This window comes from Fusarium poae, chromosome 3 (genome assembly GCF_019609905.1).
Source record: "Fusarium poae strain DAOMC 252244 chromosome 3, whole genome shotgun sequence".
In the NCBI taxonomy this organism is placed as follows: domain Eukaryota; kingdom Fungi; phylum Ascomycota; class Sordariomycetes; order Hypocreales; family Nectriaceae; genus Fusarium; species Fusarium poae.
The window spans coordinates 1105052-1130692 of record NC_058401.1 but is presented as its reverse complement, the minus strand read 5'-3'; the positions used below and the strand labels follow the sequence as shown (position 1 = coordinate 1130692).

At 47.4% G+C, this 25641-nt stretch overlaps 11 protein-coding genes across 11 annotated transcripts; 4 read left to right on the top strand and 7 right to left on the bottom strand.

Annotated features, from left to right (window-relative positions):
• Positions 1-797: 797 nt before the first annotated feature.
• Positions 798-1879, bottom strand: FPOAC1_007762 (uncharacterized protein; the record flags this gene model as incomplete). The annotated part of the gene is made up of 4 exons (XM_044852212.1): positions 798-1190; positions 1237-1607; positions 1658-1756; positions 1813-1879. The coding sequence occupies 4 exons, from the start codon at positions 1877-1879 to the stop codon at positions 798-800; spliced, it is 930 nt and encodes a 309-aa protein (XP_044704882.1).
• A 494-nt stretch (positions 1880-2373) lies between these two features.
• FPOAC1_007761 (uncharacterized protein) lies at positions 2374-5543 on the bottom strand (the record flags this gene model as incomplete). Its single annotated transcript, XM_044852211.1, has 4 exons — positions 2374-3041; positions 3093-4167; positions 4216-4908; positions 4962-5543. The coding sequence occupies 4 exons, from the start codon at positions 5541-5543 to the stop codon at positions 2374-2376; spliced, it is 3018 nt and encodes a 1005-aa protein (XP_044704881.1).
• A 1834-nt stretch (positions 5544-7377) lies between these two features.
• Positions 7378-8098, top strand: FPOAC1_007760 (uncharacterized protein; the record flags this gene model as incomplete). Its single annotated transcript, XM_044852210.1, has 3 exons — positions 7378-7530; positions 7612-7734; positions 7784-8098. 3 exons carry the CDS (start codon positions 7378-7380, stop codon positions 8096-8098), a joined length of 591 nt encoding a protein of 196 aa, XP_044704880.1.
• Positions 8099-8325: 227 nt separating this feature from the next.
• On the bottom strand, positions 8326-9753 carry FPOAC1_007759 (uncharacterized protein; the record flags this gene model as incomplete). Its single annotated transcript, XM_044852209.1, has 1 exon — positions 8326-9753. One exon carries the CDS (start codon positions 9751-9753, stop codon positions 8326-8328), a length of 1428 nt encoding a protein of 475 aa, XP_044704879.1.
• A 1488-nt stretch (positions 9754-11241) lies between these two features.
• Positions 11242-12136, bottom strand: FPOAC1_007758 (uncharacterized protein; the record flags this gene model as incomplete). The annotated part of the gene is made up of 2 exons (XM_044852208.1): positions 11242-11420; positions 11680-12136. 2 exons carry the CDS (start codon positions 12134-12136, stop codon positions 11242-11244), a joined length of 636 nt encoding a protein of 211 aa, XP_044704878.1.
• A 1046-nt stretch (positions 12137-13182) lies between these two features.
• On the top strand, positions 13183-13640 carry FPOAC1_007757 (uncharacterized protein; the record flags this gene model as incomplete). The annotated part of the gene is made up of 2 exons (XM_044852207.1): positions 13183-13185; positions 13233-13640. The coding sequence occupies 2 exons, from the start codon at positions 13183-13185 to the stop codon at positions 13638-13640; spliced, it is 411 nt and encodes a 136-aa protein (XP_044704877.1).
• A 607-nt stretch (positions 13641-14247) lies between these two features.
• FPOAC1_007756 (uncharacterized protein) lies at positions 14248-15930 on the top strand (the record flags this gene model as incomplete). The annotated part of the gene is made up of 1 exon (XM_044852206.1): positions 14248-15930. The coding sequence occupies one exon, from the start codon at positions 14248-14250 to the stop codon at positions 15928-15930; it is 1683 nt and encodes a 560-aa protein (XP_044704876.1).
• Positions 15931-17520: 1590 nt separating this feature from the next.
• FPOAC1_007755 (uncharacterized protein) lies at positions 17521-17881 on the bottom strand (the record flags this gene model as incomplete). Its single annotated transcript, XM_044852205.1, has 3 exons — positions 17521-17661; positions 17723-17798; positions 17853-17881. 3 exons carry the CDS (start codon positions 17879-17881, stop codon positions 17521-17523), a joined length of 246 nt encoding a protein of 81 aa, XP_044704875.1.
• A 1790-nt stretch (positions 17882-19671) lies between these two features.
• FPOAC1_007754 (uncharacterized protein) lies at positions 19672-20366 on the bottom strand (the record flags this gene model as incomplete). The annotated part of the gene is made up of 2 exons (XM_044852204.1): positions 19672-19888; positions 19942-20366. 2 exons carry the CDS (start codon positions 20364-20366, stop codon positions 19672-19674), a joined length of 642 nt encoding a protein of 213 aa, XP_044704874.1.
• A 315-nt stretch (positions 20367-20681) lies between these two features.
• Positions 20682-22301, bottom strand: FPOAC1_007753 (uncharacterized protein; the record flags this gene model as incomplete). Its single annotated transcript, XM_044852203.1, has 4 exons — positions 20682-20912; positions 20963-21766; positions 21826-22073; positions 22124-22301. The coding sequence occupies 4 exons, from the start codon at positions 22299-22301 to the stop codon at positions 20682-20684; spliced, it is 1461 nt and encodes a 486-aa protein (XP_044704873.1).
• Positions 22302-23094: 793 nt separating this feature from the next.
• On the top strand, positions 23095-25081 carry FPOAC1_007752 (uncharacterized protein; the record flags this gene model as incomplete). The annotated part of the gene is made up of 10 exons (XM_044852202.1): positions 23095-23177; positions 23234-23382; positions 23435-23490; positions 23537-23606; positions 23651-23806; positions 23856-24117; positions 24163-24703; positions 24752-24797; positions 24847-24929; positions 24986-25081. The coding sequence occupies 10 exons, from the start codon at positions 23095-23097 to the stop codon at positions 25079-25081; spliced, it is 1542 nt and encodes a 513-aa protein (XP_044704872.1).
• Between the last annotated feature and the right edge of the window lie 560 nt (positions 25082-25641).

Below are 25641 nucleotides of genomic sequence, written 5' to 3'. Positions count from 1 at the left end.
GATCTGCCTAATAAACATGGACAAGTCAATTAAACGTATGGGGCTTGAGTCAAGCGATGGGTCTATTTGCAGGGTGTTGGTGAGTTATTTGTTGTCTCGATGTTGCTTTTGAGGCTGGTGATGTTTTGATCCGAGGCTGGCAGCGCGAAGAACAGTGATCATCCAATCCATTGGATGGCAAGCAGTTCGAAAGACCCACGACGATGAGAATCTAAATCAACATGACAAGAAAAGATAAACATTGAATACTTACAGTAAGTAACACATTTGTTGATACTCTTCAAGGACAGGTTGAAGCTCCGAATGATGCACTATGGCGAATATGTCTAGGAGCTGTAGGGTAACATTGATGGCGTCCAGCTTGGAACAATGCTTCCCAAGATCGCTTCAATATTATGATATATCGTTTTCCATGGCAGCGCAATGTCCTTTGAACAATAATAGGGGCTTTTTCAGCATAATCTGACAGGATTAGTCGAATTTACGACAGCAATTGACTGCATTACTACTCGCGAGCGATTGGCTGTAGGTAGATTAACTGACCCGAGTCCTACGAGCATCTCATGGCCTCAGTGATGTCTGGTAAAACGAAGCTTCCGTATGAATTTCTCTATGGCGATACTTTAATAACATTTGTGTCATGCTCCAGCACAGCATTCACATCGCAGAGGCTCGATTGACCGAGTCACACATCCAAAAGCCCATCATGGCAAGCCATCTGTGTCGCAAAAGCACCATCAAATTAACCATTTAGTTTACCACCAAACGCCAACCGTCCAATCAAGAATAAACCGTCTCTAACGTCCAACCTCTGGAACAAACGCATACCTCGGCAGCGCAGCCATTCTCTCCTCAGGACTGATCTCGGCATCATCATAAAACATCCTCGCCTTCTTCTCCTTCTTCTTCTTATCACCATCTTCAGCTGGCGTTGCAGGCTTGATACCTGCCTCGGCCATGCGAATCAGGTTATCAATATCGTCGCCTGCAGCAGGTGCGCCGTTCCATGCGCCACCTTGTGTGGGACGTTGGGGTAGACCTGTAGCTGTGGGAAGCGCGGCGCCGGATGATGGACGTGCGGGAAGATTGTTGGCAGCGAAAGAGTAAGGTGGTGCGACGGCGGCGGCGGGAGCTTGAACGAAAGCTGGTTGTTCGTAGGGGTTTTGTGAAGCATACGTAGGAGGAGCGTTCTACACATGTTAGCAAACGTATCATCAAATAAGACCAAAAACTCACGAAAGAATCTTGTGGCTCGGTGACCGCAGGAGCAGCAGCAGCAGCAGCTGGATCCACGCCTCCGTTGGCAGCAATCTCCTTCTTCTTTTGCCTAAACTCGGCCAACCTCTGCTTCAGGTCATCCGGCGACTCCGTCTTGATCTTCTTGTGCTGATGACCCTGTCCAGGAAGTGGGTTTCCTGTCGCGATCTGTCTATCCTTCTGCGCCTGCTGGAAATTCTGGAGGATACGGTTGCGGTGCTGGTCGAGCATTTCCTGGGGAATACCCTCCATACCAAAGATCTCCACCTCGAGACCTTGTCTGTTGGGAAGCGCGTTTTCGACCTGCGTGAGGTTTTCCTTGTGGACCTGGTTCATGTGCACAGAGAGACCTACAATCGTCAATATACATCTTGGAGATCCGAGAAACGGAAAGACTTACCTCCTGCAGTGTTGAGACGACGACCACAGCGGTCGCATTTAAAGTGCTTAGCCTTTTGATGAGAGATGAGAAGTTTCAAATCTTCAAAATCACGCTCGCCTGCGATGTAAAATGTCAGCATTAGATACAAGAGTGCACGGCGCAAGATTTCGTACAGTAGTAGCACCAAGGACGGTGCAGCACCTCCTCAATGTCGGGATGACCGCGCCGCTTCTTTCCCATCTTGTCGGCGATAGTAGAATTGATGTATGATACTTAGAAAATGCAATTCGGATGCGCAGAGAGTTCCTGATAGATGTCGATTCGCAATATCTTGGACGTGGAGCTTGGAATTGAACGCGACAAGACAAGAGTGGGTAGCTCGGTCGGAAAAGGTTCGGGTAAACAGTCGAACAAGAAAACTCCATGAGCAAAGACATGTACAGTCACGATGCGAGTGCGAAAGCTACCGAGATTTCGAGTTTAAAAATAATTTTGAAGCAATTGTGCTTTTTACATAATGTACAGTCTATAGAAAAGAGATACTTATATACCAGAAAAGCTGATGACAGCATCATTCGAACACACTCCAAACCATGCAAAACCTCCATATCTTCCAATCGTAGATATCATACAATAGAACCCTTTTTGAATCGTGGCGATTCTTCCCGTGAAACGCCACTATAAAAACGCCCCAATAAATGCTACAGACATTCCCCATACCTATTCACATCAAATCAAGATCCGTTTGGCGCCATTTGGTCAAAGATTATCAGGGGCCACTGGCCTCCGTTTTGTATATTGTTAATGTCGTTTGCCGATGGGCTGGCTGTGACGCCTGTGCTGGTAGAGGCATCTCGTGTATTGCCTCCGAGCGTCAAAAGAGTGGATGCACTGAACCGATCCTGGGTGTCAGCGATGGCCGAAGTCCAGTCGTGCCAAGTGTTGCCGCGACCCTGCCAGAGCATGTCAGGCTGGGGTACCTGGGTCGATCCAGAAAAGGCGAGCATTGGGTTCACCTGCGCCACAGACGACGAAAGGGCCGATGTCGTGGCTGCGGCTTGCGCAGTTGTGTTGTAGAACATGGTGCCAGCGTCGTAAGCAGGCAAGCCGTTTGGTGTGGGTTCGTTGTAGGCAAGTGTGGGATAAGGAGGTTGTCCATTCATCTGAGGCTCTGGGAAGTAGCTCTTTGTAGAGACTTCACCTTGAGTGTTTCCACTGGACGCTGTGGATGGGACCTGGGGGGTTGGGTAAGTAGAGGATTGAGCAGCTTGTTCCTGCTTGATCTCTGGTGTGATGGACGGTTGGGTGCTCTTGGGCTCCTTGCTGCGCATATCATGGTCGATCCACGCAATTGTACGATCAATGATGGTTCCAATCTCGGCACCAATACTGGATCCTGACCCTACAAAAAGGTTAGCTCTGTCAGATTCGTATGCTATTTGCTGGGACTTACCGAGCAGTGAGCCGGCTTCCTCAAGAATGCCGACCCAGCCGTTCATCTCCTCCCGCAAGGTAGCGATGGCCTCTGGCGTCGTCTTAAATCTTCTCTCCCACATGGCAGCCAACATGGTGAAAACACCTGCAGTGTACATTGAAGTCTGATACCACGTAGTATCGAGACACTTGCACTTTTGGATCTCAAGCTGACATTGAAGCATCTGTCGCGAAACATCCTCGCAGATTGACATGTTCTCTGCCATCTTGGCCTTGTCGCTTGTCATTGCCACCGAGGGATGGCGCAAACAAAGTCGAAACTCAAGTGCCCATGTTTTGGCATAAACAGCTGCCATGCGTGTCTGTTCTGTCTGCTCGGCGTGATCCAGCTTCAGAAAGCCAGGAAGCTCATCCTCCCATTTCTCAATCTTGGCTTCAAGCGCGCTGACAATACTGACATAATTGCGCGCATCTCGTCGGACACTGTAGATATTCGAGTACATCTCCAAATAGATTGGAATAATCTTGAAACTGACAATTCCCGGCCAGTAAGGGCAGGGAATGTTGCGGGATGTGTCAACACCCTCATCCGAAAGAAGCTCGTCTGCGATAGGCTCGGGAAAGCCGACGTCAAATTCCTCAATAGTGATTGGCATGGGCCTACCACGACGCCCATTGATAGCGATGTAAACAGTCATGATGACCCAGAAAATTCTCTTTCGGAGTTCATGTTGAAGATTGGTGCTTTCACCTGGTTTTCTCGACTCACGGTGTAAGTCCAATTCGAGCGCCCGCTGCAGCGCAATGTTGGCGATGATCGAAACACAACCAGACTTGGGAAAGGCTCTGGTATGCTTGACAATCATGGCCATCGCCTGGACCGAGGCTAGATCCCGGGAGCATGTCAACTCAAAGAATTTGCTCAAAGCGAAATGGTAATGCTTATTGGACAGATCATTCATTTGAGTGCGCTGATCAACTTGCTGCCAATTTCGAGTACCATACTGGTAGCAGATCATGGCGAAAAGCATATGCACAGTAACAAGCTCCGCCACCGAAGGCTCAAAATTAGGTTCGTCGTACATGCGCGTCAACTGTCACGCGATTAGCGTTTGTGCAATAAGAATTTGGGAAAAACTCACCAGTCGCATAAATGAAGGTTTGTGGAGAAGTGGGAGAAAGGCGGAAAAGGTCATAAAGTACCACTCGGCATAAGTAAAAGCATCTTCACGAGAGGGCATGTCGACGTGCATGGGAGGGTTGATGCGCATGGCGGATTGGAGGAAGGACTGCGACGACTTGTTGTACAATGGCGCCGAGGGCTTTGCATCGACTGGGGGCTCGTCGTCCTCGTACTTTGCGAGGTCGACTGTCATGCCCAGAATTGACAGTTTTGTTCCTCCAATTGAGCTCAAAGGAGCGCTGTCGAATCCAACACCAAGGTGATTGCCATGAGGTCGAGATTCCAGCGTACGAGGAAAGGTTGGACTTGAGCTCGATTCAGAATTCTTGACCCATGCGCTGCCAACCTGGGACCATGTTTCGCCAGTACTTGGATCTGGAATTGGATTGCCCATATCGTCAAAGTTTACGCCAGAGGGGTACTGCGCGTAGGGCGACCACTCCCATGGCTTGACTTCGACGCCTTTGTTGTCGAGTAACTTTTCGAGATCGCGGATGTGGGAAAGCATGTCGCTCTTTTCCCTCTCCAATTCCTGCATATATCCTCTTCGCTCTGTGCGACCAGTCACGCGATCCGTGACATAGCATTCGAGATTCTGGTTGGTACAGTGGGAGCATCCTTCGGGGAGGGCATCGCATCGAATCTTGCGAACCTATAGTTTGCGCGTTAGTGATTTTATCACAAGTTTGGTCTTTCATGACGTACCTTGCACCTGTCGCAAGCTTGACCAGTGCGTGTATATGATTGCAATCGATTCTTGACAACGCTGGAGAAATCATCGGGTCCACGTTCTAATCGGGGTTGCTTGACTTTTCCTGGCGCATGGCCGTCGTCCTCGCCACTGCTGGCCCGTTTCGGAGGTCGACCGGGCATCTTGGACTTTGGTCGTGGGGAGAAGCTCCTCGTGCAAGAAGGTGAAGATCTCGCAGATGAAGGTGCTGAAGATGGAGCACTTCTGTATCCAGAGCTCCTGTAGCCGACACTCGCAGGAGACGCGGTTCTGGCCTTTGTCCTAGCCGTGCAACGAGATATCGCGGCAGGCTGGCGCGGGCGGCGCCCAGTGGGTTTTGTCAAAGTCGCAGCAGAAGGCTTTACAACGGCGACAGAAGGGTTGCAGTTGTAAGCGAAGTTATCAGGCGCCCACGTGAGGGCGGAGTAGGATCGCGCGTCGAATGGCCAGTATAAACTACTTGGCAGCGATTGCGACGGCAACGACAACGACGTTGGAGTGGAAAAGTTGGCGATGGAGGAGGAATTGAGGTTGCGCTGGGATATGGCCTGCATCATATTGGCTCTTCTACGAGTCACTAGCCGTGGCTGCGCCTGCAACTGCAGTTGGTGGACTTGGGTAGCTGTCCTTGCCGGGACTGGCACTGTACAGGGGATGGATTTGGCGGGGAATGCGCTGTGCATTAGCGGCCTTGAAGGCTGCGATGGGTTGTGGAGGCCGGCCTGAGAACCCGGTACGGAGGGTGATGATGAACCCAGGGAAGGGAAAGACGGGATGGAAGGGAGGATGAGATTGAATGGTCTAGACTGTAGTCTATGTGGCTGTATAATTTATAATGATGAAATAATTTGTTGTTTGCAGAGTAACAGTCAGAGACAGTTGCAAATGAATGGATAGATTCGATTGACGACAAGAAACAGGGGTTATAAGGCTGGCCAATGTCTCGGTCTTATAAGTCAAGTCAAGATGATGGTATCTGGGTATTGTCTACATGCCAAGTTGTAACCATCCATCAGTCATCCCACTAAATCTTTAGCTTGATGAGTTAAAATAGATACACCTACCTCAAGTACAGTACGCAATTGCTCGGGGTTGGCGTCCAGCAGACATGTCCATCGTGAAGTTTTGGTTTCACGGAAAGACCGCATTATTCTAAAAAGCACAGATGCAATAAAATGGAATAAACCTCTTCCACATCGATCAAGATAGTCGTTGACTCTCAACGGAGATGCCTTCTAGAAGACACAACGGTGGAAAGAGAACCAGCCACGGTACAGCACTGTACCAGCCAGGATGCGAGATTGAAGAATTCTCCGTAGGCAGGCATCAAAGTTTACTTGGAGATTTGCAAGACCCTGTGCTGTGCGGCACGGCGCAAGGGGGATCGCCTTAGGAAAGACTGGTGATGATGGTCTAGACCTTGGTCCATTTCTGGGCAAGACAAGGCCAAGCCACGAGGTAAATGTGCCGTACGAAGCGTTATGATGCTGTGGCTGAAGGAGGACACTCGGAAGTCCCGTCAGACATGCCTGCACAGCTGGATAGCGGAGCCCAAGAGAATGAATACCAAGAATCTAGTTGCTAGAAAGGAAGCTCTATAGATGGTATCGTAGATGTGCATGTAACATGAGATGATGTAACCCTACCAGACTCTCAACTATACCTAAACAAACATGATGATCTTCGTGTCGCTTTCATTTCTATTAATTCTGTAAAACTATTTCCTGTCCTGCACAAGTCTGCCAAGGCCAAGGTTGACAGCCGACCAAAATTGACAGCCAACCATTCGCATTCTCATCACGGCACTTGATGGCTGTGGCGCGGCCTAGCATCGGCGGTATTTCGACAAAGAACGCATTGTCAACGGGTAGATCATTTGTTGTTGATGAACATGAAAAGCGAGGGACACGTGTGTAACAGTAACGGACGGGCGAAGGCGATCAAAGATGGCTTCAAATTGCATAAGGAATAAAGACTCTGTAATTATTTTTTACGTATTCTTTTGTGATTACGGCCTCTCCTCATTATGATGACGTGTCATAACCTTTAATCTTCAATTCTGAGTGCAGTTGTAGAGGTCGCGAGATGCTGCAACAGATCGGATACAGTATGAACACAGTAAAACGACATGTGATGAATGAGGGGAACTTTATTACATACTCCCAAAATTACCCCTCCACATTAAACTAAACTTGTCAAAGAATCAGAACTAGAACTTGCAAAACCTCACCCAGATCATATTCTCAACCGTCGCGCTACGAAAAGGTTACGAAAAATCAGCAGATTTCGTAAGCGGCCAAGACAAACGAACTTTTGTTTTGCATTCTCCTGCCAAGTAACATCACGCTTTGCCAAGTCAAATCTAACGGCTCTCTCGGCTTGACATCCATCATGTCTCTCGAAACAGTGACTCTCGAACACCTACCAGCATCGCACAAGGTCTACGTTGCCCTATTCCGTAATGTAAAGAATGCGGCCTTTCTGCACCAGCAGCTCCTCGCCCGGAACCCCGAGTTTGAGTACGCCTTTATTGATGCCTCAGTGGTGAGTTCCGTTCAGACAAAATCGGGACACCCGATTTAGGCTCAGGCAATTCTGATAACTGGGGCTTTGTTTATTGAGCAGGTTGTTTCGAGGCTTCAGCTGTTGTCTGCTGTCTTTAAAGCTACGTCGACGGCTGTGAATGCCACTCTAAGGACGCCAAACGTTCACTCCGAGATTGTGTGCAACATGAGCTCCTCTAATAACGTAATAACCCTTACTCTTTACAGTAGTTTAGGGACTGACTGGCGTCCAGATTGCCGATGCCTATCGTCGTTATGGCATTTCCCCATCAACCAAGGATCTTGTCGTTGTCAAGGTCACATTTCCTGTAGAGGGTACTGAGCCCTTGACCCAGGACCAAATCTGGGAGCATCTCAAGACCAATGTCGAGGGAGAGGCTGTGTCCATCACCGATGAACAGATATCCACCGCTACTGATGTACCAAAAGTACGAAAGTACTACAAGTTGAACGGACTCAAGTGGCTGGATGATATCCAGGATGAAAAGGTCAAACAGAAGGAGATGGAGTCGCTCGTCATAGGCGCAATGGCTCTACGGGGTGTTTGAGTCACAAAACAGTTCAAATGCTTCACTCAGGTCAATCAGATAATGTACAAGACTAAAACGTAAGTCATTTCTTCATCTATGCTTAATCTATCTCTGGTATTGAGATGCTGGACGCCCCGGACTCCTGATCGCTACCCATGATGCAAAACAAAAGAAACCCCAAAAGACATAATGATATAAAACTCTTTTCTCTTTCCCGTTCCCGATTTTCTTTATTCTTTTTTTGTTCAAGCAAGGCCAACGACGCTCTTGCATCGTCGGACAAGCTCAGACCAGAGAGCATCTCGGCTACCCTTGGTGCGCTGCACGGCATCCTTGTTCTCATGCGCGCGGCGGAGAAGGTACTTCATGCACTCGCCAGTAGTTCCCCAGACGAGGTACTTGTAGGCGGGGAGGTTCATGGTCTTGTCCAGCTGGTTGGCCTCGACGAGTTCGCAACTAACCTCGTCAGCCATGCCCTGAAGCTGGGCAAACGCAATGTCGGACTTGGCGCGGCCAGCCTCCATAATGGCACGGCTCTTGCGGACGGACTCGGCGTTGTGAGAGGCAACGACCAGGCTGGCAACGGGGTAAACACCAGAACCCTTGACGTCAGCGTTCCATTCGCGGGTGAGGACACTGGCAGACAGAGAATCGAAGCAGGCGTCGGTGTCCTCCTTGGTATCGTGGAAGAGCTCGCGGGGGTCGGAGTTGAGGTAGGCACCACGGACAAGCTTGACACCGAGAGCGAAGCCCTCTTCCTGAGCGAGCTTGAGGTGGGCGGAGAGAACCTCGGGACACTTCTTCTTGTAGGCTTGGTAAGTACCAAAGACGACAGCCTCGCCGAGACCCTTGTTGTACTTGCGGATAAACTCTAGAGTCCAGTCATCGATACCATCCTGGAGCATGTCCTGCTCGGCGTCGAAAAGAAGACGGACACCTCGCTCGTGGGCAAGCTGGCAGATGGAGTCGATGGCCTTGTACATGGAGGGGCTGGGAGGCATACGCTCCTTGAGCTGGTGGAGGGCGATGCTGCCGGCGCCAGTGAACTTGAGGGCGACAAAGTCACCAGGCTCAGCAAGTCGGACGGTCTCAAGAGTGCCTCGGGCCCAGGGAAGAATCTCGTTCTGGATAGCCTCTTCGGTCTCGATGGCGGCGTTCTTGAGATCGGCACCCTCATCCTTTGTGAGGACAACCTCCTTGGCGTAGTTGAGAATAACACCGTTGAAACCAATATTCTTGAGTCCGTCGATAGTCTTTTTAATCTCGGGTGACTTTTCGCCAGCACAGAATTGAGCGTAAAAGGTCTTCTTCAAGAAAAATCGCAAAAGAGGGTTCTTGTCGGGGTTGAGGATGGGGTTGGAGGTGTTGGCCAGGATTCCCATGACGTGCAGAGAAGGAGGCAGGAGGAGAGGCGAGGAAGAGACGGTCATGGTGGCCAGAGATCGCAGGATCATAATCAGAGGCAGGACGGAGAGAGGAGCCTTGCTGGGAGCGGAAGGAAGAGGGTCGCGGATCTGGCGCTGCTCGACGATTGTGTTGGTTCGTCGCTCAGAAGAATGGATGTAACGGCGGGCAGTGAGGCATGGTCGGAGAGTGTTGATGGTGATGGCGCTGGAAGATGCTGTCGCCCAGCGAAGGGGCTGGGCAGTCCCTCGCCGAAGGGCCGAGCTCATTATATGAGATGTGGTGGTGGTTTTTGGAAAGGTCGTGATGAAGAGGTGAAGCTGGATCGGTATGGAGGGATCCAGGCAGGTGTGTATTTTTACGAGAGTTGGAGGCGGTTGATGCGTGGAAGATAAGTTAATTCTATCTGGTTGTGTTTGGGTAAAGAACAACGGGTGGCAGAGAGCTTAATATATCTCTATCTGTTGGTCTGGCAGTGACACTAGACTGTCGGTTGACTGCGGTGCCTGGATCTGTCTAGCACTGACCTAAACTCCCCAGGGGCGTGTGATGGAGGTGGCGCTATCGTGAGCTTCCCCATTCCAAAACCTAGACAATCTTTTTTTTCTCGCCATTACTAGTCATGATTTGATAGTCGGGCATATTTACGCTACGCATTAAATGAACCCCCTTGATTCTTCTCCGCAAAGGCCGAGCGAGCCCGGACCCCGTGACATCAAGAACCAGGGAATCTGCCAGGTAAGTAAAGACAAGGCGAAAGAAGAAAAAGCCCCAGATTACCGGGACCTTAACAACAATCCTTGACGATGCGATGGCGACGGAGCTTATCAGCCGTCACGTGGCCGTTTTTGCTGGCTCTGGCTCTACCGCCAAACTAAAAGTGAAGCTAGTCTTGCATCACCAGCAGAAAAGAAAACCGAATGTAGCCGTTGAGGGGCGTGGGGGAGTGGCATAGATGACCATCAACACATGATTGGTCAGGACCAGAGATTAGGGAAGCTGGGGAAAACAACGACGCTGAAATGTTTCTTTTGATGCCGCAACAGGCCGCGATCCCAGCAAATTACGTGTTATGTAATTGGGTGAACAACAGCACAGAGCATTGTGGGGAAACCTTGGAGATGCATCACAAGCATTCTCTTGACTGTTTAGGGATTGGCATTTTGGGGGTCACAGATGGTTTGTGCTTTTTGAGATGAGACAATGAGAAAGGGTCTTGTGACTTTTATGACGATTGTTAATCTGGGGTTGGTCAATTCAAGTCACTATTACGCAAGGGGTAGAAACGTTGATGCTGTCACTGTTAATGTCAACGTCAACGTGTCTATCGTTGCAATCGGTAGATAAGCCTGATATGCCGAGATAAACATAAACATGACGAATGGGGCTCTGCTACCATATCGCAACCCGTCTATCTCGTGTCCTGCTGCATGCAGTGAGTGCCTTGGAACAGTCTAGTACCAAAAGAAAAATGTTCCATCTCGCTAGAAGCTTTGTTGTTATCGATCATGGTCTCCATAAAAGACCGAGCAAAGCCGCTCTCCCCCTCTCTGGGGCTGGTTCACGGGAGAGGCGTCCCCCTAGAGAGAAAAAACTCGGACTGCCCCGATAACGAAAGGACGCTACTAAAAATTCCTGGTGATCTCTGCGCCTAAAGCATCCCCTGTTTGAGTCAATGCGGATATGAAGCATTTATTGTTTCCAGTCGTGATATTAATATCTACAGTGATTGTATTGTACAAGATAGTAACAGTCACTCACAACGCTGTGTGAGCATCGTCTTTAATATCCTTTGATCCACGACGTCGTAGAAACTCGACATATCCGATCGGTCTGCCTCGGGCTAAGCCAACGAGGTCTTGAATCCCACCATACGCGAGACCAAACATGAGCCCGTATCGCGCGGTCCGGGCGGCGGTTGTTAATGACAGGCGATCTAGATTGCACACGCCGATGTTCGGCGCTTGTTAGCCCATATTGATCTCTCATTCGGGGTTCCACTTGTCGGTTCTGATCTTGGATGCATGCTTGCAATATCTACCCGTCGCTTTCCATCTCTGCTGCGTGCCATGCCTAGCGTGGGAATTCCCCGTATGGGGTTTTTGCGCAATTGCCATCCTCTTAGTCAATGCATGCAGCCGAGGTATCTGTAGAAACGGGTGACAAGACAAAAAGGGGAAAAAAACGTAACTTACGCCAGAGAGAAAACGCGCCAGCTACTGTAAGCGTGGCTATCGTAGTAGAAAACATGTCGCTGGCCCCGCGATAACGGTCAACCGTGCTCTCGAGAGACAAGGCCATCAAGCTCCAGAACCCCGTCTTGAACCCCATGCGAAAGCCCTCACGGATTCCGCCCTGCATGGCGTGGTAGTTCTTGCTCTTGTGGTAAAAATACCACCCTGTCGTCGTGTCGGGCATCTTGTGGGCGTGCTCGGCCCGGAACCGCAACTGCGCCATCTGACCACCCTGCGTCGCACCGAGCGAGAATCCCACGACGGCTGACGAGATTGTGCCCAGCATCAGCCGCGTGGGTGTCGCGACGGACAGGCGGGGGAAGACATCGTGCGGGAAGTCAATGTCAGATGGTGGTGAGGGTATCGCGGGGGCGCCAGATGGTGTGAAACCGGGCCGGGATGACGGAGTAGCAGCCATGGTGTATTTGTTGCAGTGCAATTGGATGTCTTTTTGAACTGTTTTCTTTCTCACTCGTAATTAACGTGAGGCTCTGCGGTGCCTAGCCTTGTTTCTGCACGGCTGATTCTCAGTTGTGGATCTATCTCTGTTCGGCGGTGATTGCGGAGAACGACAAGGTCCGGAGTTTACAATCCCGGCGGTGTTGGCGGGTTTTCTTTATTTTTTCCTTGGTGTTGTTTGCGAGGGAAAAAAAGAGAGGTTGCCTTCGCTTGCGCTTGTTGTCGGTAATTGAGCCAAGAGTAAAGAGGGGCTGAGTCTGGTCTGGACTGACTGGACTTTGATAACCAGCAAAGGCCCGATGACTCTTTTTTTCTTGTCTGATAGATTTGAATAGGTAATATGAATTGAATTGATGGATGCTGTTACGAACTGATGGTCTTGTCATGATGGACAGTGCGTTTGTGCATTAGTACGGTTTTATGCACGGCTTTTACTTTACACACACTGACAGTTTTGGTCCATTAATGGTGTCCAGGGTAATGGTGAGTTTGAGGACTGACGACTTTTCTAGAAGACATGTTACCAAATTTGTCTTTGGATTGAGTCTTACTGTCAGCCTGGTACCTGGCTATCAGATGTCAACGAGTCATCCATTCTGACAAAAGTGACGTATCAATAATGTGGTCGTTATCAACATTGATGCTTACACCCTATTATCCAGATCCAAGATTAATGCCCAGTCTACAACCATAATCTAACGTTACCTGGTTCAAGACAAAGAATCTGACCGCTACCAAACTTCATATATTTGCGGATCCGATGATGCATCTAGATGCTTTTGCATATGCTAATGACTGCTCAAGAATGATCGTAGTTAGGTATCGACAAAGACATCGCTCACCCAAAGAATCACTCTACGCGGACACACGTGATGTCGTGTCAGACAAAGCCGCGATTAGCCCCGCCGAATTCAATACCTGCCCCTCGTGTCGAACAAGAGTTTAGAAGGCGACTCGTTGAACTCTGACGTCTTCCCCAAACCGTGCACTCTCAAGATCGACAAGATGGTAAGATTCTAACCGCCTTATTGACCGCCAAAACTAATAAAATGTAGACTGATCTCGATGACGCACACATCTCTGTGCGCTTCAAGCACGGCATCCATACTATCTACCTCTTTATCGACGCCCTCGCACCATTCTCCAACGTCACCGCCGAGCTTATCAGCGTCATAAGCGAGCGATACCCTGAGGGTCTTACGACGTCCATCTCACCTCCCAAGAACACTCCTGTCGACGAGGACTCTATTATCGTGTATGGCGCATTGAAGATTCCGGGTGATCTCTCGTCGGGATGGGTCAAGCTCAAGACGGGGGACGGAGAGAGCACGCCTACCAAATTGGGGCTGAAGCAAAACAGCTTGCTTGTGTTTGCTGTGGCGAAGCATGAGAAGGATGATCCCGAGTTTGAGGTGGAGTGGCCGCAAGAGGAAGAAGAGATTTACGAGGAAGGGTGGAGTTGAAGTTTGTACGTTCCATCATCGACTGATCACGTCTGGTGATTTTGGCGTTGTATGTTGGTGCTTACCTACGTCCACAATGGTCTAGGTTATGCCTACAAACTCCTCACGAGGAACACGTCAAAACAGGACAGTCGAAACCCGAACAAGCGACATACTCTTTAAAAAATCTTGATACAACACGAGTCAAAGTAGATACCCAATTGAACACTTTACAGACAAGCAAGGATGCAGTGTAAATCTTGAATCAGGGTAGCATCAATCGATGGAGGGATCACACATTGTAGTTAACAAACACAACGCTCAACGTCCAACTTCCAACGGTTTCTGCAATTAATTAGGACGCGATAATAACAAGTCTTTACAAAATAATGACTTCTAATTTTGAAACCAATGATATCCCCTTCAAACGAATGCTGTCCCTACTCCCTAAAAAGGGGTCTCTGCATGACTAAGCCATTTTTGTCTTCACGTGTCGTTAATCCGCATTCCAGGGGTATCACCACCATCTTCTTTTCTCGCCAACTATTGCGCTGCTCTCGTCAACACTCCCGTTGGCCAATTTCTGTACAAAACAGCCCCAAAGTGGCTCGCGCATGAGGTCGGCTACATGAACGTCGTGGCTTTTCTCCGCCATGGCCTGCGCCTTTTGGTGCCGCTCTCGGTAGCTTTCACTCTCTACCTCTACCTCTTCCCCGTCATCCAAGGATGCGCATTCCCCGTCGAGTCGCGCGATAGCCACGAGGCTTATTCCCTTACAAAAAAGTTCCACTGGCCTTCGACGCCGACGGCCGACGATAATGCGAAGCTTGCGCCTTTTCGACTGCTTGCCCTGGGCGATCCCCAGTTAGAAGGCGATACATCGATTATTACAAACTACTTGGGCACGTTTCCACATATCAAGTCTGCCTACAAGAAAGTGACTTTTCAGACGAGCCATTGGTGCTTTCGTGAGAGAGTTAGACAGATTATCCATGATATTGTTGATGTTTTCATGGAGGATCTTCCTTACTGGCTCATGTCGCAGCGCAAACGTGTTGATCTATGGGGCAACGACTTTTATCTGGCGCATATTTATCGTCAGGTAAACTGGTGGACCAATCCTACCCACGTCTCAGTGCTGGGCGACCTTGTCGGTAGTCAATGGATCGACGACAAGGAGTTTGAGAAGCGAGGCCAACGGTTCTGGAACCGTGTGTTTAAAGGAACAGAGAGACTTTCGGACGAATTGGCGAAATACCCGAGTACCAATCACACAATATCTGGAGTTTTGGATGGTAGCGAGGAACAGAAAGCTTGGAAGAAGAGAATGCTCAACGTGGCAGGAAACCACGATATTGGATACGCTGGAGACCTGACAGAGGAGCGATTGGAACGCTTTGAACGGGTTTTTGGAAAGACCAACTATGAGCTTCGTTTTGAGCTGCCCATTACAGATCCTGAGACGAGAGCTACTCTGTACTCGGACGAAAACCCCGATTCTACAAAAGTGATGCCTCAGCTGCGCATCATTGGTGTCAACGATATGAACCTCGATACACCGGCCAAGTCTATCCCTCTTCAGGATGCTACATATGGCTTTATCAACGATGTCATCGGGACTTCAGGTGCAGTGCAGTACAAGGGAGAGTTTACGCTGATCCTCACGCATATTCCTATGTACAAGCCCGAGGGTATCTGCGTTGACGCACCGCTCTTTGACTTTCACACTACTGCCGACGGCGGGGGTCTAAAGGAGCAGAACCAGCTCAGTGTTGATGCCACCCGGGGTTTCTTGGAGGGCATGTGGGGTATGAGCGCAAAGAGCAATGCTCCTGGCAAAGGTTATGGTCGTCCTGGTCTGATGCTTAATGGTCATGACCACGCAGGTTGCGACACGTACCACTACATCAACCAAACAAACGGAACAGACCCTTCGCAGCGATCATGGCAAGTAGCTAGTTGGTCCGACGCCCAAGCGCAGCAAATCCCAGGAAGCGAGGGTATTCCTGGCCGACGCGAGATCACGGTACGCAGCATGATGGGCGACTTTGGTGGGAATGCTGGTCTGTTGAGTCTATGGTTTGACCAAGAAACCTGGGAGTGGAAGTTCGAGTACGCCACGTGCCCCCTTGGAAATCAGGTCTTTTGGTGGTTCACACATATCTGGGATGTATGCGTGATGGTCTGGGTGGTGCTGTACGCCGTACTTTCGAATCTTGAGACTCGTGGTGTTGACGTTGATGGTTGCGCTGCGAGAACGTGGGACTATGTGCTTCGGAGACGAGAGAAGAAACCTATTGCGAAGAAGTAACTAGGGATAGATAGAGGTGTTTTTGATGTGATTTCTGAATAGACGATAAGCGTTTCTTGTTTCGATTTGCGTATTCAGTTTAGTCTCGCTTGGGATTGCCGTCGGTGAATTGCGTGGTTGAACATGGCCGAGACATTTCGATGATGGAGACCAATCGCATCATGGATGGTGTTTAGTAGGCATCGCGAATGATGTGAGGTAAAAAAGATGTCTTGTAATCGAATCTGGTGTTCGATTTGAGACCTTGATGAGGTGGCATTGTTGATCTGTGATGGTAACGGTGTTGCACAAAGATTAGGGCCGCGAGGGCGTGGTTGTACCGATGTTTGCTGGTGCGGGAGGAGAGATGATGTGCTGGTTTGATCTGCATGAAACGAGATGAAGTATCATGAAGCCTGATGATGCAAGATGATCCTAATCGTTTGGGCTCTGGTGTCGCCTTGTGACTTTGATCGCTCTTGATGTTGACTGCTGATGGTAGACACAACGCTGACCTTGGGACCGGTTCGTGTCAGCTGAAAAGCAGATTTTGAAGAAATACAAATAAAAAATATGATGTCAAAGATTGCGCGTGTTTCTCGAGGCTGGTGAGTAGTGGTGATACAGTTCCGTCGGCGTTGCCTGAAGGGTGACTACATAAACCCAGAGCCAGACGACCGGATTCATGATTGAGGATTTGTACTGGCTATAAGACGCAGAATAACTGTCATCAACAATTGTTTATACCTGACAGAAAGCATTCATTCTGACCATGTTGTCTTTACACATCACAGTACTCCTCCTCTGCGGCGTCGCTCAAGCCATCCCTCAACATGGGAGAAACCCGGTAGATGAAGCTCAGAGAGAAATCGCAATACAACCAAGATACTTTGAACCCATCAGCGAAAACATCGGCATACCAATCACGTCATCAACAGACTACAGAACAATGCCTCCTGGGACTTACACCGAAAGCATCTCTACAGGTTTGGTTCGGATTATCGTGGTCAACGACCCCACGGCTACAACGAATGGGAACTGTCCGGCAGAGTGTGACTGCTCGGGAATAAAAGACAAGAAAAGTCCCGAGTGAGTAATTAGAATAAGCGTCAATTCTATTTTAGTTTTATTTCATGGAGGGCGCTGATGTTTTGTTTATTATAGATACTTTCAGTGCTTGACCAACTCTCACTGTAGACCGTGTAGACAACCTGCAATCACATCTTTAGCCAAACCGACTGCTACGTGTCCTCCTGGATGCGATTGCTCAAAGTTTAAAGATAAACAGAGTGAAGAGTATGTCTTTTTTTTGTCGTGTCTAGACTTTTGGAGATAAATTACTTATACGTCTTTAGGTACTTTCAGTGTTTGACCAATGCCAACTGCCGAAGCTGTCGCGTTGGAGGAGCATCTTTGATCTAATGAATGAATGCACAGGCAATCTAATCAATTGGGGGAGATAACGTTGTGTGTGGTATTGTGTTTAGGCCGTTACTGAGCTATGGGTGTAGTGACTATGATAGAAAAATAAAAATCATGCATTCTTTATTATGCGCAAGCGCTTTGTTTGTTGGAAGAAGGGGGGAGAGAAATGCAGGGGTTGGTGGTTGATTAACAGCAGCAGTCGAGGCACTCAAGACAACATTCGCAGGTCTCTCCGCAGACCCAACAACAACAGAGCGTGGCGATACATGTGTAGAAGCAGCCGTGGCTCTTTTCTTCTTGAGGTGGTGGCGCTTGCTGGTATTGCATCTGGTATTTGTTAGTGACGATGTTGGATGGACATGGACTGTTGTTGGGTGTCCAAACTTACAGGCTGTGGGGGAGGGTAGCCCTGGCCAGGAGGAGGGTAACCTTGAGGGGGATATCCACCCTGTTGAGGGTAGTAACTGAACAATGTTAGTTAGAATATTCTTCTATTATTGTGACTCTTGTTAGCTTACCCTTGGTTGGGATCGTATGGTGCAGACATTTTGGTAGAGAGGTGTGTGTAAATGTTGGGGTCAAGTTTGGGGGGAGAGGGAAAGAAAGATGGGAAAGTACAAGTTAGATATAATGAAATGGCTCCCAAAGACTGCAGGGGTTAGGGGGGGCTCAGACAATCAATCACTGTAGAAAGAAAAACAAAAAGAGTCTGTTCCTCTTATGATTGTGTCTCTTTTCTTGGCGGCTCCTTGACTGTTACTGTTACCTTGGCGTAATAACGCGGAAACCCCGTGAGCAGAGGCCGAGTTAACCGTAGTCTTGGCATGGACTTGTTAGTTATTCACTGTCAGGCGCTGTCAGCTTCACTTGTTTGAGCTTAATCCCGTTAGTTTTACTCACTAGACATGGCTTGACAGGGTCATCCCGTTTTTACGAGTCGACAAATGGTATCTCTCCAAAAAAGCATAATTAATCTTTTTGGCATTAGATTGTACCGTATGTATCTACTCCGTAAATTACAGTGAATTCTCAGGGTCTTGGAACAACTCCACTGAATTATCGGTGCAGGGATAAACAGAGAGGCTGTGTCTTGGCAATTGCGCGTCCTTTGTAGGCTGTGTAGCTACTCCTGCATAAAAGGGTCTGCTTGGCATTAGTTACTGAACAAGTCACTGACTGTTTACATATATACAGCACAACTCTCTTGGCTTAATTTACACGTGTCGTGTCGTGTCTCTTAATTCTCTTATCCTCCACTGCCACTATGTATTTAATTGCGATTAACATTTGTCTCTCATCCACCGTCGTATCCGTCCAAACCCTGCTCGAGGTCTACGCGCGTGGTTACCGCCATAGATCAACATAAACGAATGAGCCACCCAACGCGTGTGTGTACAATTATTCGACATGTCCATCTTTATGAAAGAATAAATCATCGAGTCAAAATATCGGATCCTTTTTGATCAGCCAGTATCGTTAAAAAAGACCAAGACCACGGATATAGTACCCATGGCAACGGGTTCGTTCACAACTGGGATCTGAAAGCTGAGATACAAAGACTGGCGTCAACCTGATGAGAACGAATCCTGGTTATTCCCGAGATGAAGCCAATATCCGGGATTGATTCAAATTCTCGACTGTTTGTGACTCCGACGCGACATGACCTCCTTCAACGTCCATTAAACGCTTCAACATGATATTTACGGTGAAGATGCTTATAGTAAGACGATGCAACATGGCATATTAGACTCTGACACCAGTGCCTCCTTCGGTCTAGTATCATGCGTGTTCACCGACAACAGACAACTCGCTGTGTTCCGGTGTTGTTAATTCCCGGAGCGACCATCTATCCAAGCACCACTTCAGATGAAATATCCCCAATTGAGATATCGACAACGCATTTGGAATATACCCTTTAATGCCCAGTTGCATTAGAGGAGTATAAATGCCACAGATATAGCTTTGAAGCAAAGACGAGGTTTCACATTCGTCTCGTTGGACTCATCTGATGTCTATGGACAAGGAATTGACTTTTCTCAAGTGAAACTCAATTACCACGTCTGAGACCTGATGCCGTCAGTCGACTCTTTGTTCGGGGGTCAGTCATCATACCCACTACAAGTAGACATAGATTGCTTTGCAGGTTATCGAACAATTTGATATATAAAAAGGCTTGGGTATGAATTTGATATAGCTATATAAATCTGGCTTTTACATAGAATCTCCCCAAGTACATGACCCCAGCCTCCATAGTCTAACTGACAACCAAGTAATAGTATGGCCTGTTTATAAGGTATTGTCATATCAGAAACATCCAGTCCAAGTTGAAATATATTTTCAAGTCTGCTTCTTGGAAATAGACCTGTTCAACTTTGCCCTCTGAGCCAGCATATGTCCAAAAAGGATATAAAACGCAGGAACATAAATAGCCAATCCAAACCACAGCAAATACTGATACATTGGGTTTCGTGCCTGAGAAGGTACAATAACCTCGTAAACAAGCTTCATCTCCGAAAGAATACCAATAGGATAAAGCACTATAAACATGTTGTATCTGCACATTTGTCAGTTTCACTCTTTTTTTTGTTTGCATATGCTTTCATATACCTCAACCATGTTAAAAAAGCTGGTACAGATCCCGTTCCTGTCTGAAGCGTGAAATACAAATATCGTACCGCATCAGCTGCGTTCCAAGCCATGAGCATAAAACTGTACGCATCCTCTCGAAAACCAACTTGGGGGTAGTTTCTCGTAATAGCCCAGATAATAGTATTGCGTCCCGCGACTTGCAACGCTGTCGTAGCTGGTGCCGCACGAACAAGACCTGCCACCGCGTGAAGAATTTCCATCACTGTAAACGTCTCTGTCCATCGCGCTGTGACGTTGAGTTCATCCCAGACAGCACCGTTTCCTTGCTGTGTCCATAGGTACGTTGTTCGAATGAAAAGAGCGATGCGGACAAGGGCGAAGAGGGTGTTGTAGATGAAGAGATAACCTGAAGCCTTTTGAGGCTTTGCTGTGGTGGTCGCCATATTTGCTGTTTGTTGTGTAAGAATCAAGATTTGACAGCTCAGCTTCATCAGTTTGAAATTTTGAGTTATAGTAAGACAACGCTAGATCAACTAGAGCTAATGTGGTATTGCCGAGCATGGTCGCTGTACAACTTCCCAAGAGAGATGTTGGGCCGCTACTTGGATGGACCTAATAACGGGGCGAGATTGGTTCAGAATGTCAAGATGATTGGATAATTATACGAACAATATTAAAAAAAGTAGATAATTCAATATCTAAACAGCCTCTTGATGCAATTCTATACAAAGATACCCCCAGATGATAGATAGATAGCATTACAGATGACTTCTCTCGGACAAAGTAGATCGAACAACCATGGCGGCACGAGTTCCCTCTTCAATAGCACCATCGATAAAGCTACGCCATCCCAGAGCCCAGTCAGAGCATGCAAAAATGATGTTTCCTTGACTGGCTCTCATGTCAGGTAGATGATCAGTCAAAAGACCAGGTCGTGAAAAGAACCATGCACCCTTTGCAAATTCGTCTTTGGACCAGTTATGAAAGACCTAAACACTGTTAGCCATGACTCCCCCACTTCATGTCATGTTCAACTTACCAAACGCTCAATCTTCATTGGAGTAAAACCTTGGAAAGCATCCAGCGTAGTCTGAATATTTTCTTCGGGGTGGAAATGATTGCTCTGTCCTCCAAAAGCAACAATGTGCGTGTTTCCTGCTGGTGTAGTTCCGTCACCAAAACCGTATGACAGTTTATTATGAGGATAGCTGATGCTAGTCATAGATCGCAGATCCTTATCCGAGACTTCAGCGTGGACCTTGATACATTGGTTGACATGTCCAATATCAGCAGCAGCCTTTTTACCCGGAGCCAGAGGCGGATCAAACTTCACATCGTTGAGAACGTTGAGAGGAATCGCACTAATCATCTTGCGTGCCCGGAACGTCTGTCCGCTTCGAGAAGTAACTTCAACACCAGCGGGGCTGTTCTTGATAGAAGCAACAGGTGTGCTGAAAGAGTAGGTCAAGTTTCCAGTTGCGAGGGCTTCTTTGAAGAAATTAATGGCAAAGCTGGATTGGCCACCTTTGAACTTGTACTTGACGAGATACTCTATGCAGCCTTGGTAAGAGTATCCGCTCATGGCCCACCAGTGCAAGAACTCGTAGAAGCTGGTTGTTTCGAGAGTGCCGCCGCTGCAGAGAAGAACGAATGCTTCTAGGCCGATGCGTTCGTTGTATGTTAGGTCGCTCTTTATCTCGGCGATGCGGTCTGCGATGGACATGCGGTCGTACTTTGCTGCCACTGCGTCAAGTTTGCTTGCGTGAGGGAAGATGATGGCTTCACGTCCGTCTTGACCGTCTACGTTGACTAGCTTTTTGAGACCACTCTGCATTATTTGGTCCTGGTCTCTTGTTAGTTTTTTGATGTGCTTATATATGCTTGTGTCAGTCAGTAACTAACCTCTTCCTCGTGAGTAAACTTTTGAGTTCCCTCGGGTGTGACGAGAAGATATTTATTGATTCCTCGAGTGAAATCATACGAGACTTCAAGTTCACTCTGCATGTTGTATCTTTGGAGTTCTCGCCAGACGTGAGCTTGACCCCAGTACACCCACGTACCGCCCATTTCGTATGGGTAGCCATCTATGTTTGATGACCAAGAACGACCACCGATGCGATCACGAGCTTCGATGAGCAACACTTTGAGACCTGTACTCGATCAGCCTTTTGATATTTTTGTTGGGGAAGATGAGACGTACCTGCAAGAGCTGCGTCTCTGGCTGCAGTCAAGCCGCAGTATCCTGCTCCAACGACAATTACATCATATTTTGTGTTGCTGCCTTTGAGATTTGTAGGAGGACTGATGGCACCGATGCATGGAACGCCGGGCTTGAGGCCTTGAGCCTCTGTCCATGAGTAGCCGTCCTTTGATGACATTGTGTAGATGATGGTAAGGAATGTAACGAGAATAACGCGAGTACTCAAACAGTGAAGACGATGAGAGACAAGAGTAGTTGATGAAATATATCAAGGACGGCAACTCTTTTATCCTCGGTCCGGGTTCCATATCTTGCCTCCTAATGATAATAATCAATACCATCGTATGTCAATCAACCGACACAAAATTACCCAAAAAGGAAATTGTACGAGAAATCGAGTTATCGTTTACCCCAGCCTCGAAGTGAAAATCTTAGATAACAGCTATCTCCCCAGATCTTACTGTAATAGGCAATTTTGCGAGAAATGAACAGGCCATGTCGCATCTAGATCGCTTCCCCGCAATCCACTAGCAAGGAATAGTGACTCTCTTGCTATCTTGACTCGTCTTGCCACTTGACGTTTTTGGGGTGTTGAAGACGCTAGATCTCGGTACCCAATCATCCTCGTCATAACTTCTCGCAATATTTCCTTTTACGGTATATTCAGTGGATCATTCTCAAAAACCTGGGGTAGAGATGCGCTTATCAAGATAGAGTCTTGTTGTTGTATCGGTAACCCGGCAGTTTGAGATAGAAGATATGTCATTGGAAGGGGGAAGACGTAGATTTGGAAAGTTGATGATTGTCGTGCTGAAATCTTGGCTTATCGCTGTACGACGCTTGCACACAGACTAAAGACCACCTCGTTCCGTGTGACCTAAACCTAAGAAACAAGACTATATATGAATCAACCCCTTTCTCCTCAAGAATTTACATCTCAGTGAGAAGACAAAACAACGTAAACCGACAAGATGACTTCCCATACGCAAGAAGGCGTGCTACAGCAGCGTCTTTCAACACTGACAATGGTTGCCATGGCGTTTGCAATCCTCAAGTTAGTTTGTTTCTTTTCAACTGTACCGGCATTTGACTGACTGACTGACCCCGCAGTACGTGGATTGCTCTCGCTGGTGTTATGGCGTATATTCTTCCTTCTGGTGGTGCAGTTTCTTTTATTTATGGATTCTTGGTTTGTGTCTTTTGCAATTTATGTCTTGCTGCTAGTTTGGGAGAACTTGCTGCCCTGTGGCCTACAGCTGGTAAGAAAATCCTCTGCAGAAACGAGAATGGATTTGACTGACATTGGAACAGGAGGACAGTATCATTTCATGTACGCTTTGTGTACGACTCGATGGAAACGATCCATGGTATGACCCATTGTTTGTATCTTTGATCGATGTTAACGTATAACAGAGTTTCTTTGTTGGATGGACTAATATCGCTGGTTGGTTGACTGTCGTGACAACTCAGGCCTTCTTCGCTGGTATGTTCTTTTCTTGTAGTTATTATTAATACTAACATCCACAGCCCAATTGATATCCGCCGCCGCCGTCGTCGCCTCCAACAACGCCTACGAAGCCACAGCCTGGAAAACATATCTCTTCTTCGTCGCAATCCTCACCTTCGGAACGGTCGGTAATATCTGGGGAAACAGAATCTTGGGTCATTGGAACGATGGTGCTTGTAAGTGTCACCCTGCACACAGATAAAACACATCTAACAAGTGATGCAGTGCATTGGTCCATCTTGTCCGTTGTCATCACCAGCATCATTCTTCTGTCCATGTCTGAAAAGACAGATGCCAAACAAGTCTTTGCAGAATTTAACAACGAGACTGGTTGGTCTGATGGTGTTGCTTGGATCCTTGGCTTGTTGCAATCTGCCCTTTCTCTCATTGGGTTTGATGTCGTGTTGCATCTTACAGAGGAGATGCCTAATCCTTCGAGGGATGCACCAAGAGCTATGCTGCTGGCTATTGTTATCGGTGGTGTCACGTAAGTCTTTTTCTTCACCTCAACCATCAGTCATTAACTGTTTAGTGGATTCGTCTTTATCATCGTCATCCTCTTCTGCCTCACCGACCCTGCAACAGTCCTCGCAAGTTCTACTGGTATGCCCATAGTGGAAATGTTCCTCCAAAGCACCAAATCCCGCGCTGCCGCAACAATTCTCGCTTTGATGTTGAGCGTCTGCTTCATCAACGGTACATCAGCAAGTATTACCAGCGCCAGTCGTCTTCTTTACTCCATGGCTCGTGACAAGGGTATTGTCTGTCACAGATTCTTTGCCCACCTCCAACCCAAGCTCGATGTCCCTGTCCGCACAATCATGCTTTGTTACATCTTCAATCTTCTCTTTGGACTTCTATACTTGGGTCCTGCAGTGGCTTTCAGTTCATACGTTGCGTCTTGTACCATTTTCCTCAACGTTTCCTATGCTTGCCCTGTTATCGCGTTGCTTGTCAGGGGTAGAAGACTACTTGCAGACTACCAAACAAACAAGACACCCGCAAAGATGGGCTTGAGAGTTGGTGCAGTTGTCAATGGCATTGCTGCTGTGTTTGTTGTCGTCACTTCTATCGTAAGTTTACATACATGCTCGGGTTGTTTGACAATGCTAATTGGTTAGTTCTTTTGCTTCCCCTCTGGTATGCCAGTGAATGCCAATACCATGAGTAAGTGTTGTTTCTACCGCCAGCCAAGAAGATAACTAATTTGTGATAGACTACGTTTCCCCTGTTGTTGGTGGCTTTTACTTGTTACTTGCAGTGTACTGGTTTACTGGTGGAAAGGACTTTCAAGGTCCGGTAAGTTTACTCAACATATTGCTTCCTATCGATCACGTTCTGACTTGAGTTTATAGAATTTCGATGCCATAATCGGCCAACCTTTTCAGGACACAGGATCAGACCTGATGGAAACACTACCGGGGAAGCTTCAAACCCCGACAAAGGTCTAAATTGGGCTACTCTGTGATGCGATATTTACCTTTCTTATCTGGATATAATTGTTCATTTATCCTTTTGTCTTTTGTTCCAGGCCATTGTCATGTATAGCTAGGTGGTAAAATACTTCTGAATATAGTATTCAATGGGAACAAATGCTATTCAATGCTTTGATGAGTAGCCAATATTCTCCGATCTCTAGAAATAACTCTAATACACATAATGAATGAGATAAGTGCAGACTATTGCATTTAATATCCCTGAGGACTGTACTCTATATAGTTGTCTTTGAATCGCTCAATATATACAAAGATGGTACCTTCGTTAAAACTACTGATACTTGTAATTATAAGAGATTACAGTGATTATATAATATAGTAAGAGATTAAATATATAATTAAATTTAATTATTTATAATATTAATAAAGCTTTTATTTTAGCTTTTTAATTTTATATTAAACTCTTAATTATATATATAAATTTCTTTATTTATAGATTTTAATTTAAATAGAGTTTCTTATTATTTAAAATATTTATATTTATTTTTAATAATTTAAATAAGAATTTTTAATTT